We start from the raw sequence: 14,844 nt of genomic DNA on the forward strand, positions 1-14,844 counted from the left end.
CTATCGAAGCATACGAAGCACCAAAATATTGGTAATAATAAGGACGTGCATGTTTCTTGTGCAATTTCGTCGGCGACAATCGATCGACGCTAATCTTGGTCAGCGATCACGACATCGTAACAGTCCCAGAAGTACGTGGAGGCTCAGGATTTCGAAATTGGAAATATTTCGTTGCGGTTTGTCCAATTTCGCGAGCCCAGAAAACATCCTCGCGGAAGGCTGAACATTGAAATCGCCAATACAAGGTCGGAATGCAATTGTGAAGAAATCACTCTAATGATTAGCCGAAGGAAGGAGCAGAGAGAACAAACGAAAGACAATACCCGATGAACGAGAATCGCGGGAGTATCGTTTGCGAAGAAATGGGCAATAAGACACCTTACGTCTGTGATGTTTGTGGCAAAGCTTCCACTCAGAAATCCGGACTGATCAGTCGATCGAAAATCTCACCGTTGCCTCGAAACATGAAATGGGGAATAGCGGATTTTTACTGGAGAATGAAATAATACGGCTTTATAACCCTTTTAGGCGTAGTGCGACATAAACGTCCCACTTCTCTGTTTTTAAGGTACATTTCAGAAAATAAAGCTCTGGGAATGAAAAGTTTTGATTTTTGCGTCTCCGCGCTAGTGATCTAAGACACGTCACAGTCAACTTTCCAATTGCAAATAATTTACCAAATAAACAATTGGATTTTGATTTTTTCCCCAATCGTTTGGCCATTGTATGAAAACAAGCGTTGTTGGTCTCCAACATTTTTCTTTTTTACACACTTTTCGAACATTTTCTGATAATATCCAATTTTCCGTGATTTCGGAAACCTCCGTACATTCAATTCCTCACCGCTCTTTAACCATAACCGTGTACACAGGAAAAAATATTAGAAACAGTTACGTCATGAGTTGTTGCAAGGTTCGTTCATCCTAGTGGATGAAGAAATACGGTATAAAAAAGTTCATTATGTCAAATACTGCCAATTTTGTTGTCGCTTGGTAAAAGGATCGTCCCATATGGTGCAGTTTAACTTGAGAAATTGCCATACACCGATCGCGTATTCATCGCCATCGCTTTACGTAATTCAACTATTTCACAATAAAATCAAGATATTTTGGTTTTCTTATTTCGAGATAAAATTCGTACCAAATTGAATTTCTCATGGTGAAATATCCATTTGATAATCCGTTTACCGTTCGAATTTTCACGTTGAATTATTTATTTTGTTTTCCATTATTCTTTCGTATTTTGTTTAAAGCGTACTCGTTCGAATGATTGGTTCTTTCCTTTTTCAGGATTCATCATCACGATACCACCGATACATCAAGCAGGAGGCGATCTTTGAGATTGCAACGTAAAGGCGGACACAACGAAGTAGTAATCGAGAGAGGAGAAAAAAGCGACGAATTGTGCGTTAAAGTGAAGAAAGAACGAAACGAAGTTGAGAAGCAAATCTGTAAAGATGACGATGAGTCTTTGATGTCATATTGTGAAGTTAAGATCGAGTGTGACGACGAAAACGAGACGTCGTTCCTTAACGAGAGTGACGATCTCATTTACTTCGATGACGAAAATTACGAGAACAAGGAGAACTACGGGGACGAGATTCACGGGGATTATTCCTGTCGAAAATGTAACATCAGTTTAAAAACATTGAAGATGCTCAAGAGTCACACCAGATCGATTCACGAAGCGATACAATGTTTCAAATGTAAAATATGTCACAAAATTTACAACGAACTGGCAGCCTTCGAGTCCCATATTGTTAGCAAGCACGATACCGATATCGTTCTCAGCGACAATTATCTCGATCGATTAACTCTTTATCGAGTGTCGCGTAACAAGTCAGTAAATGAGAAAAAACCGAGGGGTAGACCAAAAAAAGTTAGAACCGTCGTGACAAATATCGAGACGAGCCTCGCGGTTGTTTTATCGTGCAGCGAGTGCGATTATACAACCAAAAATAAAGACTCGCTGGCAATCCACGTTGCGAAACATCTAGACTACTTTTGTGGGACATGTGATAGGAGATTTGAACTCCGTCGAGATCTCATATATCACATAAGAAGTATACATCCCGAGGAATCTCTCATATGTACCTATTGTGGGAAAACATGTCGTACCAGACGAGCCCTCGCAACGCATCGTAAGTTCGTTCATTTCAAGGGAAAATTCGAGTGCAAAATCTGTCATCGTGGATTGGCGAGTCAGAAGAATCTCGACGAGCACATGGCCAATTGTCGCGTAAAAACAAAGAGCAAGATACAGGACTCCGTAATTTGCGAAGAGTGCGGTAAACAGTTTAACAATAAGTACAAACTCGCAGTACACAAGAGAATACACGACGGTATAAGACCGTACGCATGCGTCGTTTGCAAGGAAACTTACACCAAGAAAAATGCACTCAAACAGCACTTGCTTCTTCACACCGGTGCGAAACCTTACGTATGTGACATATGCGGCAAGAAATATTCCCAAAAACCTGGATTGACCTATCATCGGAAATCGCACCCAGGTCCACTACCACCCTTGCCACCGGTAATGATTGATCCATTCATCGAAAATTTGCTCAGGCGGTACGATCGACCTGACTTGAGGCCTGACTCTCAAGCTTGAAGCTATTTCGACGACCGTTCGAGACCATCGAGTGAATGGATTTTAATACGCGCACAACGATTTTATGGGATCCGTACCGTTGCTCCGTGAATAGAATCCCGTGAAAATATGGTTTTTTTTTTATTATCGCAGAAGCAAGTGCTCATTGACACGGGAATTTTTTTTACATACAAGAGAAGCACGACCACGTGAGCGAATTTTCATTTCAAAATCTGACAGCGGGTCTGAAAAAATACACTTAGAGCATACGTGATGTTACCAAGGAACAAAGTTCAAAAGTACATTTAACCGAGAACTTCGGATGTTTAGGATGTTTATTTATTTTCCATTAAGATTTCCCAAAGTCTAATAATTTAAGATACCCGTTGATTATTAGCTACAGGTTTTTTTTTTTTTAACATTTTCACAAGTTTAAAAAATCATAATGTAGGATTAGAGAAGCGTGGGAGTCATCGTGCGAAGGGAGTTGAACTAAAAAATTGTAATACGACGAAGCGCGACACTCCTATGTATTCATACTTTCATAAATATACGTTGTTTTTGAGAGTTCTATGAACAATGCACGTTCTCTCTTTAATTTCCTTTACAATAATTTGGGCTCATGTAGTTATGAGTTTTGAATATTTGTTTGCGAGAGGTAAGTAGGAGTGAAATATTTAATCAATGTCGTCGAGCTCGAATGGCGTTTTTGCTGATGTTTTGTGGTTCTGTTTTGGGTTCGATTTTGATTTGACCCTACCAAAAAGTGTTACCAAGCTAAGGTATTTCTGTCAGGCCTTTAGAAATCTCTTACTGCGAGGATTCTCTTGTTGAACCATGACATATCGTTGATATTTGAATTTGTAGGTATTTTTCAAGGTCCCGCCTTAATGGAAGAAAGCTTTTTCCAGAGGTATATCGAAGAATATTGTGAAGGGGAAGCATGATTGAAATTAAACTGAATATTATCGTACGATCCACTCGCTAAGCTGCTGTTTTTCGCTCCTTTTTCTCTAAGCCAGAAAAAAAAACAAACAAACAAACACAACGAGAGACTCATGGTGTTCCATATATTAATATTATTCCGTAATTTCTAGGAGCTCCACGAGCGAAAAGAAGAGTGGACGACGGAAGAAGAGCGTGCCGGCGAGAAAGTTGCGGACATCGGAAGAGAGGAGCAAATCGTTGTCAGGGGTATTGAAACAAGAGTCAGGGAGTGCTGGATCGACGGAGCAACCGTTGAATCTAAAATCCGTGCGTTCTAAGCGCACCGCAGGAAGTGCGAGCCTCAAGGCGGAAAAGTTGAATGCGGAGAAGAGCGTACCAGCGGAAAAGAGAAAAATAACTCGGAAGAGTGTACCCGCGAAGAAGGAGAAAATAACTCGAGAAACGAGCAGCGAGTCCGAGGACAGTGAGAGTTCGCACGAGGAGTGGCAAAATCCAAAAGAGAAATTGCCAAAGCCACTGAAAGCAGAGAAACAGCCGAGGGAACCGAAGCCCGATTTTTACGAGTGCGCCACTTGCGAGATGACCTTTGTCGAGCGTCGTCGCTACAGACGCCACCTTGCTAAACACAACAACACCAAGAGTTTCGAGTGCGACAAGTGCGGACAAAAGTTCAAATATAACTCTAATCTCAAGAGTCACATACGACACGTGCACGACGAATGTCCGCCGGTTTACAATTGCACAATGTGCGATTTCACCACCAAAGGCCCGTACTATCTTCAAGAACATTTCACTCGGAAACACACCGAGGAATACAAGTACGAGTGCAACATATGTGGCAAGCATTACAAGAGTGAGCGCGACTACAAAGCCCACATGAGCAATCACGAGGACGGCCCACAAATATGCGATATATGCGGAATATCCTATCCGGGAAAAGTTTCCCTTTACTCCCATCGATATTACAAGCATACCGAAAAGTTGAAGCCGTTCGAATGCACTATTTGTAAAAAGCGCCTCGTCTCAGAGAAGAATCTCACGGCGCATATGTTGCAGCACAATCAATCCTACGTTTGCGAGCTCTGCGGAATGAAATTCGGTAGACAAGCCGGTTTATCGAAGCATCGTAAAATTCATGGAGAAAAAACTTTCCTCTGTACCGTATGCGGACGCGCTTTCGCGAACATGACCACCCAGAGAGTTCACATGATAACTCACTCCGGTGTCAGACCCTATTCTTGTGACGTTTGCGGTTCCAGTTACACTCAGAGATCTTCCCTCATGCTTCACTGGAGAAAAAAGCATCCTGAGGCGACCGAGCCACCGCCACCTGTTACACTTACCAACATATCTGATTTTTTGAAGCCCAATATAGACTGAAGGACAAAAAACAATTGCAGTTTATCTACAGAATCTATATATATATATATATAAATATATATGCATACACAAACACTTAAACCCACACACACATTTATATATATGAATATATATATATATATATTGGAGCAACGGTGTCGCGGAAAAAAATCATGGTATCGTTTTGTCTTGTTTTTGTAATTAATCGTCGACGGACATCGATATGTAATTTCGTGTACTAGATTAACTAGTATAAGTTTCATTGTCGGATTAAAGACAAGAGAAAAGTCATCGATTTGACGCTCCTTCATTCGTCGAATATACCCGCTAGTGAAACGCCTTAACAGTTGAGATTCCAATGGGAAAACGAGTCACGAAGATTTTGAGGTGGAAATGTCATTTTCAATGGTAACGTCGTTGACTTTTGGTATTATTCACGAAATTATTTAATCATTTATTTGTTTCGTTAACACGACCTGGTTATCACGTAAAATTTTGTCAAACTGAGGAAAAACGTATTTTCACGAAGTTTAGAAAAAAAGAAAAATTGTTTTCGTTGGAGATAGAGAATGTGGGAAAAATCGGGAACGTTTCCTCGTCGGAATGATATATGAAGATTTTGCAAAAAAGTAATGACTGTCACGCTTGAAAATTCGGTTGAGTGTCGCTTTGATTTATTCTGTAAAACTTTATCTGCTTGCAGAAAATAACAGTCCACGCGCTGGATCGTGACTCTTTTTGAAAACCTCTTCGAATTAATTGGAGGAATATGATTACTAATTTTAGACAGCTTCCCTCGACGTCAATGCCGACAAAAAAAACGAGAATGAGACTCGAAATTTCTATAAGACTTTGGGAAGAAGACTGATAAATATTCACATATTTGGTTATTTGCGAATCCCCTCTGTTCATCGTAATCGAGCGAATATATCGCGGTTTTCAATATGGATTATTCCAACCTTACATTACAATAATAGTAACGAATAGCTTCGAAAAAAGAAGATGAGAATCCAATATCATCTGGGGTTTGTATGAAATCGTCGTTGCCTACATTATATTCGTTTAAACCTTTCGCACAAAAGAATAAGAACGAAAAATCCGTAAAGTTTGTCTCATGCATCGTCTTCGCGCGTAGTTCTGGGAGTCGATAAATTCCGCGGTATATTGCGGTACGAACGATTATCCTGAATCCGTACTAATTATCGTTCATTCTCTGTTCTAGAAACTACAACAAGTCGGTGGATTCGATGAGCCGGGTGCAGAAGCGCAACAACGGTACAGGAACGGATCCGACGACGTGGGAGCCGAGGAAAATCAAAGTCGGAGATGAATCGGTTGCCTTGAGGGTTGAAAAATTGATGAATCCTGGAGATGACCGTTCGGAAGAAGCGCCGAATCGCGTTGTTGAGCTTGAAGCGTGTTGGTACGCTTGCCACGAATGCGCCATTAAGTTTCCTCTCAAACGCATGCTCTATCGTCACAGAATGAGTCACATGGACGATCGTGCGACGATGAAAACGAAGGAAGTTTGGTCATCGAAATCTTTGACCCGGAGGAATTTCAGCCGTAAAGAAGAAGCTCTGAAGAGGGGTTCGAAAGTAGCCGAAGCGCGAGACACTACGAGGGAACACATTTGTAATTTTTGTGACTTCAATTGCGACAATCGTTCGGCGCTGACGACACATTTGGCGAGCGATCACGATATCGTTATAGTTCCGGAGATGCCGGAGATCAAACAAGAACCGTGCAACGCTGAGACTCAAGGGAGCGTCGAGTCGAGAGAAAGTGTGGAAAACAAAGAGGAAACGCTGCATTGCGACACGTGCAATTTCACGTGCACAAAAAGCAGCACTTTGAGATCACACGTTAAAAGAAAACACGCACCTCGGGCAGTAAAGCCTGCAATAGGTTATATTAAACTCGAGCAAGATTGCGAAGAGCAAGATTCGACGAGTGGTCAAGTAGATAAAAGAAAGAAACAATCGCACACTTATACCGTGTACAGTTGCGACAGTTGCAGCTTCGAATCAACGAACAAACGCAAGATGAGTTCGCACAGACGCCGAGAACACCCGACGATATCGCAGGATAAGGTTTACTTTTGCAACGACTGTAATTTCAACACTCGAAAAAAAACGACTCTCTATTCTCATGTTAAGAGAAAGCACAGATTGGTGAAGAGCATGCCGGAGGAGAGGCCCGTATTGTTTTCCTGCGATCAGTGTGATTACAAAAATAAAAATAAGTACGAGCTCAAAGTACACGTGGCGCGAAAACACAGCGACGATTTCAAATTCACGTGCAACATTTGCAACAAAAAATTCAAGATCAAGGGTGATTTGACGAACCACGTGAGGTTCAATCACCGCGAGCAACCGATCATTTGCGACGTTTGTGGTAAAACTTGTCTCAACAGTAATTCTCTTTACGTCCATCAAAAATTCGCCCATTACAAGGCCAAATACGAGTGCCACGTGTGTAAACGACGCATGGTGACCCAGGAAAATCTGGACGAGCACATGCTCCGACAACACGAGAAACGCGAGAGTGTCGTTTGCGAAGAATGCGGCAAAACGTTCTCCCGGAATTCCCGCCTCAAAATTCACATGCGAACGCACACCGGTGACAGGCCGCACAATTGTCACGTTTGTAACAAAGCTTTTGCGCGACGAACCGCGCTCAGGCAACATCTGCTTATACACACTGGCGTGAGACCTTACGTCTGTGATGTTTGTGGCAAAGCTTTCACTCAAAAACCCGGACTCATCAGCCATCGGAAGTCTCACCCTGGACCACTTCCACCGTTGCCACGAATTACGATCGACCACATACTCAATGAATCCCTCGGACCGGATATCTGAGCTTTCGTCTCTTCCGCGTTTTAATCCCAGGCGAAAAACATAAAGAAAAACAATTACCGAACGATTATCATAGATACGTAAATAAATACTGCGGTTTGATCGTCAAAATTCGTCGGAAGGCATTGGCATTTTGTATTTACAGTAGAATTATTCAAAATCAAAATAAAGATATTTTAACGTCGTTCAGTCTATCGAAAAGAATCATTTCAAAAAAAAAAAAAAAAGAAAAAAAAAATAATGTAAACAATTAAATACATGACGAGTGAAAGAGTAGCTGGTTTTTTCGGACCGTAAAAAAACTCACTTACACAACGCCCTTATTGTTTCTCCTTTTTCAGGATTGTCAGGCGATCGTCGAGAATACAGAGAAAAGGAGAAAATAGTGTACCGCCAAGGATCAAGGAGGAAGAGGATGAAATTTCCGGTTCCAAGAACGACAATATTGTTGAAATATTCCAAGTAAAGATCGTTCACAACGACGACAGTGATGATTGCAGCTCCGACGCTGGTTCCACTCTCCTCCCTCTGAAAGACAACCCAGCAGAGCTCAACATCTCCAGAGGCGTTGAGAAAGATTACTTCTGCTACAACTGTCAGATTCACTTTAAAACGTGGGACTTGATGACGAGGCACACGAGATTGGTTCATAAGACCGTGGAGTGTTTCAAATGCTTGAGGTGTCACGAGATGTACGATAAATTGGGAGAGTTCGAGAGCCACGTAATGACCGAGCACGGTGCCGATGCCGATGGCGTCGAAAATTATCTTGAACGAGTGATTTTTTATCGCGCGGCAAACGGCACTGCATTCGGCCGCGATTATAAAAGAATTCAAGAGGAAGATAAGTCGAAAATAATTGTTACGACTTTTGAGACTAGAGCCGAATTTTTGTCGTGCAACGAGTGCAACTACAGATCCAAAAGTAAGCATAACCTCGCCGTTCACGTCGCTAGACATTTGAGGAGTATGAAATACACGTGCGAAATGTGTGGCAGAAGTTACGAAGTGCGTCGTAATCTCACGTATCACATAAGATTTGCGCACCGCGGAGAGACTCACATATGCGACTTTTGTGGCAAGTCATTCGGTTCCGCAAAGAGCCTCCACAAGCACCGCAAGTTCATTCATTACGGAGGAAAACACGAGTGCAAAATTTGCCGCAAAGGACTCGCCAGCGAAAAAAATCTGAGTGATCACATGATCAGTTGTCACAATGACAAACCACCGAAAAAATACATCACGAATCAACACCTCGTCTGCCACGTTTGTGGCAACATTTTCGCGAGGCCCGATACCCTTAGGAATCACATGAAAGTTCACACCGGTGAGAAACCCTTCGCTTGTGCCATTTGCAAATTATCTTTCGCTAAAAAAAACTCACTCAAACAACACTTGATTCTTCACACCGGTGCCAAACCTTACGTTTGCGATATTTGCGGCAAAGAGTTCTCCCAGAAACCCGGCTTGACGGGCCACCGTAAATCACATCCGGGCTCGAATCCACCCTTGCCGCCGACCTTCATCAACCCGATTATCGACGATCTCCTCAGAAAGTGCGAACAATAGTTGTGAAGCGTTCTCCAGATTTTCTTACGATTAATACTAATTTCTGGATCCGATCGATTCGTTCGATCTCGCCAACTTCTTGGAACCCTTTACCTCGTGCCTAAATAAAAATAAGTTACGTTAATGTGAAGTCGACCAAATATTCGTCCAAATAACAGTTTTAATGGGAAAATACGCTCCGTAATAGGCGTTGCTCATCGCAGGTGATAGAGATCGCGTATGGTTTTATCAACCAACAGAGCAAACGTTCGACAGTACAAATGATCCTCCAAGACGATCATGTAAATACGGATATATTACGTGAACCTGTGATTTTTTGTTAACTTCGAATATTTGCACTTATTCTTTTCCAGCTTTCTTCTTCTTTACTGTACGAAATAATACCTTCTTTAAGGTATTTCCGCATGATTTGTTATTTGTGTTCTTTCAACATTATCATTTTATGTAACGTTCCTATCGAATATACATAGAATGTTTTTCGAGTTAAGATGTAAAAAACTTGTTGAGTTCATAATAAAGATTTTCCGAAGATTTGAACTGTTCGAATATCCACAATGTCCAATTATCGTACGCTGGTTAGTTTTTCATTTAATTATCGCGAGAGGTAAGTAGGAGTGAAATATGTTAACGTGTTCAAGCTCGAATGGCGGTTTTGACAACGTATGCCACTAATTTCTATGGTTCCGGTTTCCAAATGAAGTATAAAACAGCCAAAAATAAAATTGCGTATTGAAGAGCTTTAAGAAAATTCAACTGATTTTTATTATTGTGCTTTTTCGCTTTTTCTCGTTACGGAATTGTTTGGCATAATAGTAGCGAGACGTCGTCAGTGGTAAATTTAACGATTAACGATTGCCAGTGATTGCGCTTGAAAACGGTCGAAAGGTCGTTTGATTTATCGGAACAGCGAGCGATCTCTTTGGTTTTTTAAAATCTTATGAACGGTGGTCGATGATGGAAATGCTCGTTATCGAATCGTTATCGAATGAACTTCTTCCCATCATCGAGTTCCCTGAAGCGCGTGAACAATTCACCGCCGATGATCGAGACTAATGACCGTTATCCGATGATGTTTCAGGCTCGTTGAGAGAACGGAGTTGCTTGAGGATACTGCAGAGACACGAGGAATGTTCATCTACGATCGTGAATCGGTGGTTATGAAAAAATGGCAAATATTGGAATTCGATGGGAAAGCGTATTACGCATTTGTGCCTGAAAACGACGAGCCATTCGATACTGACGAGACATTGGAGTTGGAGAACACCGATCAAAGTGGGATGCTCAAGGAAGAAATATTGACGGATGATTGTACCTACGAAGACGAGGCACTCGACGACGATCCAAGCTTTTATAAAGCAGGCAAATATTCCGTTGCCAGTACAACGAGCCACGAGAATGACGAGGATTTTCAATTGAACGACGTTGAAACGACGTTTTTGAACGACTCCGAGGATGACGTCGTGGCTGAAAGAACTGTTGAGGGCAACCTTTACGAAGTGAAGCTCGAGGGTGGTCTTGTGACTTTAGAAAAAGTGATTGAACAGTCTGAGAAAAATAATGACCCGTCAATATTGACGAGGCCGGTGAAACAAGAGCAATCGCACGAGATTTCTGATTACGAGATGAACGAGACGTTCGTGGAAGATGATGAGAGCGAGTTTAATGTTATTGAGGATGCAGCTTCAGTACGGAACGAAAATAGAGCTGAAGAAGAAGAAGAAGAAGAAGACGAAGAAGAAGTGGACGAGGAAGGGTTAGAAGTGGAAGAAGAGGAGGAAGAAGGAGGAGAACCCCACGAAGAATTCCTAGAAGAGGAGGAAATTGAAGAACGCTTGAGTTTCACCGAAGAGAAGCCCAAGATTACGGAAAACTCAGGGAAACAAGAGCTTTCGCGTTTTCCCGAAGAACCAAGAACGAAGGGCGGTCGACCTACCGCTGGACCATTGAGATGTAAAGTATGCTTACAAACTTTTGGCTCGTCGATAGCATTCAGGAAGCACGTTGCTTGGACCCACAAGAAAAAAGTATGCATACAAGAGGGCGGTGCTTACATCTGCGCAGTCTGTGATTACAGGACACTGAAGAAGTCTCTGTTCGCTGCCCATCTCGAGAGAAAACACGAAACGTGGACGAGAAAGCGGCAGAGTAAAGTTTACTTTCCATGCGAGACCTGTGGCTTCATATGCCGTTCGAAACATTCGTTACAATCGCATTTTATTAGAAAACACACCGACAGGTACGAGCACGATTGCCAATTTTGTAGCAAAAAGTTCAAAGTCAAAGGCGATCTGACCAACCACATCAGATTTCATCACAAAGAGAAACCCATAAACTGCGACGTTTGCGGAAAACTTTGTCAGAACACCGGTTCCCTTTACGTTCACCGGAAATGGGCTCACTACAAGCCTAAATACGAATGTCACATCTGCAAACGACGCATGGTCACTCAGGAAAATCTTGACCAACATCTCATCACCCAGCACGAACAAAGGGAAAAAATAGTTTGTGCAGAGTGCGGTAAAACCTTCACAAAGAAAGACTCGTTCAAGAGACACATGGCCGTTCACACCGGCAGCAAACCGCACCCTTGTCCAATTTGCTCCAAACCATTCGCCCGCCAGTCACAACTCAGACAGCACGTCCTCATACACACTGGACAGCGACCATTCATTTGCGACATTTGTGGCAAGGGCTTTACCCAAAAACCTGGACTCATCTGCCACAGAAAAACTCACCCCGGACCTCATCCCCCACTTCCGGTTATGCCCATCGCCGATCTCGTCAGAGAATTCATCGCTCAGAACGAAGAGAGCCAAAGTCATTTCGGCGAGTTGGAATAAAAAGTGTTTTTCTTGCTGATTTTTTATTCAATCGTCGCGTCTTATTCACACGATTTGAGACATCAAATCCAGTGGCGCGCTTGGCTCAACACTCGATTTTCGACGCCCCATCCTGACCACCTTCAATGAATCTTACTCGAGCCCCAGAGTTCAAACGAGTGTAGATCAAAACGTTCCAACATTTGAATAAATATTCATCAATTTTTATCCTCTTGTGACCGTTATTATTTCAGGCCATTTTATTCGCCATTATCCACGTTTATTCGACGCGATTATTTCCTATTCTATTTTCCTTTCGGAGTTCGTCAGTCCCTCAAGAGGGGAAAAGACTTTTGAAGGATCTTACGATCGCTCATCACTCAAGCGCGAATCGTAGGTCCTGTGATGTGAAGCGAATGCCTTCGAGGTCGTACGAAAAATGCTATTAACTCGCCAATTTATCGTTTAACTCATTCTAATTCCGACGGATTGTGTGTGTGTGTGTGTGTGTGTGTGTGTGTGAGAGCTTTTATTTGAAAATTCTTAATCGAATGACATATTTGCATTATTTTTACCAAAACCGAAACATTGTTGAAAATAATTGATGAAAAACGAAGAGGGTTTTCATTCGACAATTTTCAGCTCCCAAATCTCATCGATTCGACGATACGCTTTCTCCACGAGATATTAGGTCGAGTATGCAGTGATGTAAAGATATTCATATGCGAAGTTTAGTACACCAAATAAAGGGATTGAATTTTGTTATAATTTTGAACATTTGTTTTTACTTTTCTCTTTTCTACTTTGATATTCGAAGGAAATTGATTGCTATTCGGATTTTTTTTTTATTAGGTAAGTAAAATAATATTTAGACATAAAAATTCAAAGGATCGTTATGAGATGTAGGCAGACGAGAGAGTCCATGGTGAGTATTTATCGGTTTGGGCATCGAATTCGTACCTCGAAACCTTGAACGTTGAACCCGGAATATTATCGTCGAATATAGAGCGTTGCGTACATGGATACGATGAGCGAATGGAGTGTAAAAAGGTTTTTGATTGTTGTGCTTGAGCATAAAAATGGAAGCTCGTATAAGTAACATTTGAGTGTGAAAGTTTTGGAGAAAAAAATTCTACTCGAATTGTTAAATGGAATAAAGTCTCAATGTTTTACTTGAATTTTGTATGTTTTAGAAACTCGGGATCGAAAGCTCCGAGCGTTGCAGAAATCGTAATCACTCCGCGAATATTCAGTTATTCCGGTGCTAGAGAAAAATTAAGCAAGCATGGAAGTGATAAATCTGTGCGAAAAAGAAAAAGGAGTGTGAGCGAAGACGATCGTCGGAAAGGAAGATCGAGGGAGAATTCGCGTAGAGAAGATCGCCGTAGGAGGAGCACGAAAACGAGGAAAGAAAATGATCTCGGAGAGAGTAAAAGCGATGGAGGAGCGGCTCTTAAGTGTGACCACTGCCGCAAAAAATTTGGGTCAAAGTCAACTCTAATAGTGCATTTGAAGCAGCACCGTTACCACTGCGATCAGTGTCCAAAAGCTTTTACCCTCGTTCGCCACCTGGACGCCCACGTTGAGAAAGTCCATCGCATACAATATTACAAATGCACCGTTTGCGATTACGAGAGCCACAACAGGAGTACGTTGAAAACTCATTTCATACGCTTGCACACAAGCAATTATGAGTTCGAGTGTGACACGTGTGGCAAGCAGTTCAAAATACGAAAGGCTCTGAATCAGCACGTGAAGCTTTACCACCTCGATGCTCCGCCCATAGTGTGCGACGTTTGTGGCCATTTCAGTAAAAATCTTCATGCCCTGAAAGCCCACCTGAGATATCGACACTACAAACCCGAATTCGTTTGTAAAATATGCAATCGCGGTATGGTGACCAAAGAGAATCTCGAGCAGCATATCGATTGGCACAAAACTCGGGAAAAAGTTTTATGTCCGACGTGCGGCAAGAAATTCCGATCACGAGATCTCGAATCTCACATGAGAGTCCACACCGGCATAAAACCCTTCGCCTGTCCCGTATGCGGTAAAAACTTTCGACGTCAAACTGCCCAGGAACAGCACATTGTCATTCACACCGGCCAACGGCCCTACGTCTGTGACATTTGTGGTCAAGCTTTCGCCCAAAAACCCGGATTGATTTGTCACAGGAAAAAACATCCTGGACCTCTGCCACCGCCCCCTGTTACTTCCATCAAAAATATCATTACGGAATTCTTACAAGAATACGCAACCGGACAATTTTCCAAATAACATGCCTCTAAGAAGAAATAATTAAATTGGCCCCTTAATTACTTTTATTTATTTGTTTCAGAGAGACGTCAATTTATAGATTAAAAGTCGTGCTTGTTGTTAACCCCTTCACTGGGATGCTCCCTCAGGTGGTTTGACCAAATAACGAAGTTCTAAACATACACAATCAAAAACCAAATGAATCCTTGCGTTTTCAAAATCATCATTGATCGTCAACATTCTTCTCTTTGTTTTCTTTTATTTTCGTTTTTCCCTATTTTCTTATAACCCTTTTGTTGCTGGAATATTTTTTTTTTTTTTTTTTTTTTTTTCATTCAAGGCTATAAAAACGCGTGCAACTGGGGAGATCAAATAATCTTCGGAGCTTTATTTATTGCTTAACGAGTGATTTTCCATGGCAAACGTGCTAGCGTCAGCGATAACTT

General features: G+C 41.9%; 2 protein-coding genes across 5 annotated transcripts in view; both read left to right on the plus strand.

Moving 5' to 3' along the window:
* LOC122410056 (zinc finger protein 557-like) overlaps positions 1 to 12,370 on the plus strand; it is a 54,396-nt gene extending 42,026 nt beyond the window's left edge. The window contains exon 5 of one of the 4 annotated variants that reach the window (XM_043418051.1): positions 10,402 to 12,370. In XM_043418051.1, the coding sequence (XP_043273986.1) occupies positions 10,402 to 12,163 (1,762 nt within the window). In that variant the 3' untranslated portion in view covers positions 12,164 to 12,370. Of the gene's footprint in view, positions 1 to 1,289; positions 3,167 to 3,686; positions 5,188 to 6,118; positions 7,939 to 10,401 lie in introns of those variants that run through there. The other 3 variants (XM_043418052.1, XM_043418055.1, XM_043418063.1) reach the window with 3 other exon arrangements.
* Positions 12,371 to 13,160: 790 nt separating this feature from the next.
* Positions 13,161 to 14,419, plus strand: LOC122409650 (zinc finger protein 227-like). Its single transcript, XM_043417379.1, has 2 exons — positions 13,161 to 13,192; positions 13,336 to 14,419. Exons 1-2 carry the CDS (start codon positions 13,161 to 13,163, stop codon positions 14,417 to 14,419), a joined length of 1,116 nt encoding a protein of 371 aa, XP_043273314.1.
* Positions 14,420 to 14,844: the final 425 nt, after the last annotated feature.

This window comes from Venturia canescens, chromosome 4 (genome assembly GCF_019457755.1).
Source record: "Venturia canescens isolate UGA chromosome 4, ASM1945775v1, whole genome shotgun sequence".
Lineage (NCBI taxonomy): Eukaryota > Metazoa > Arthropoda > Insecta > Hymenoptera > Ichneumonidae > Venturia > Venturia canescens.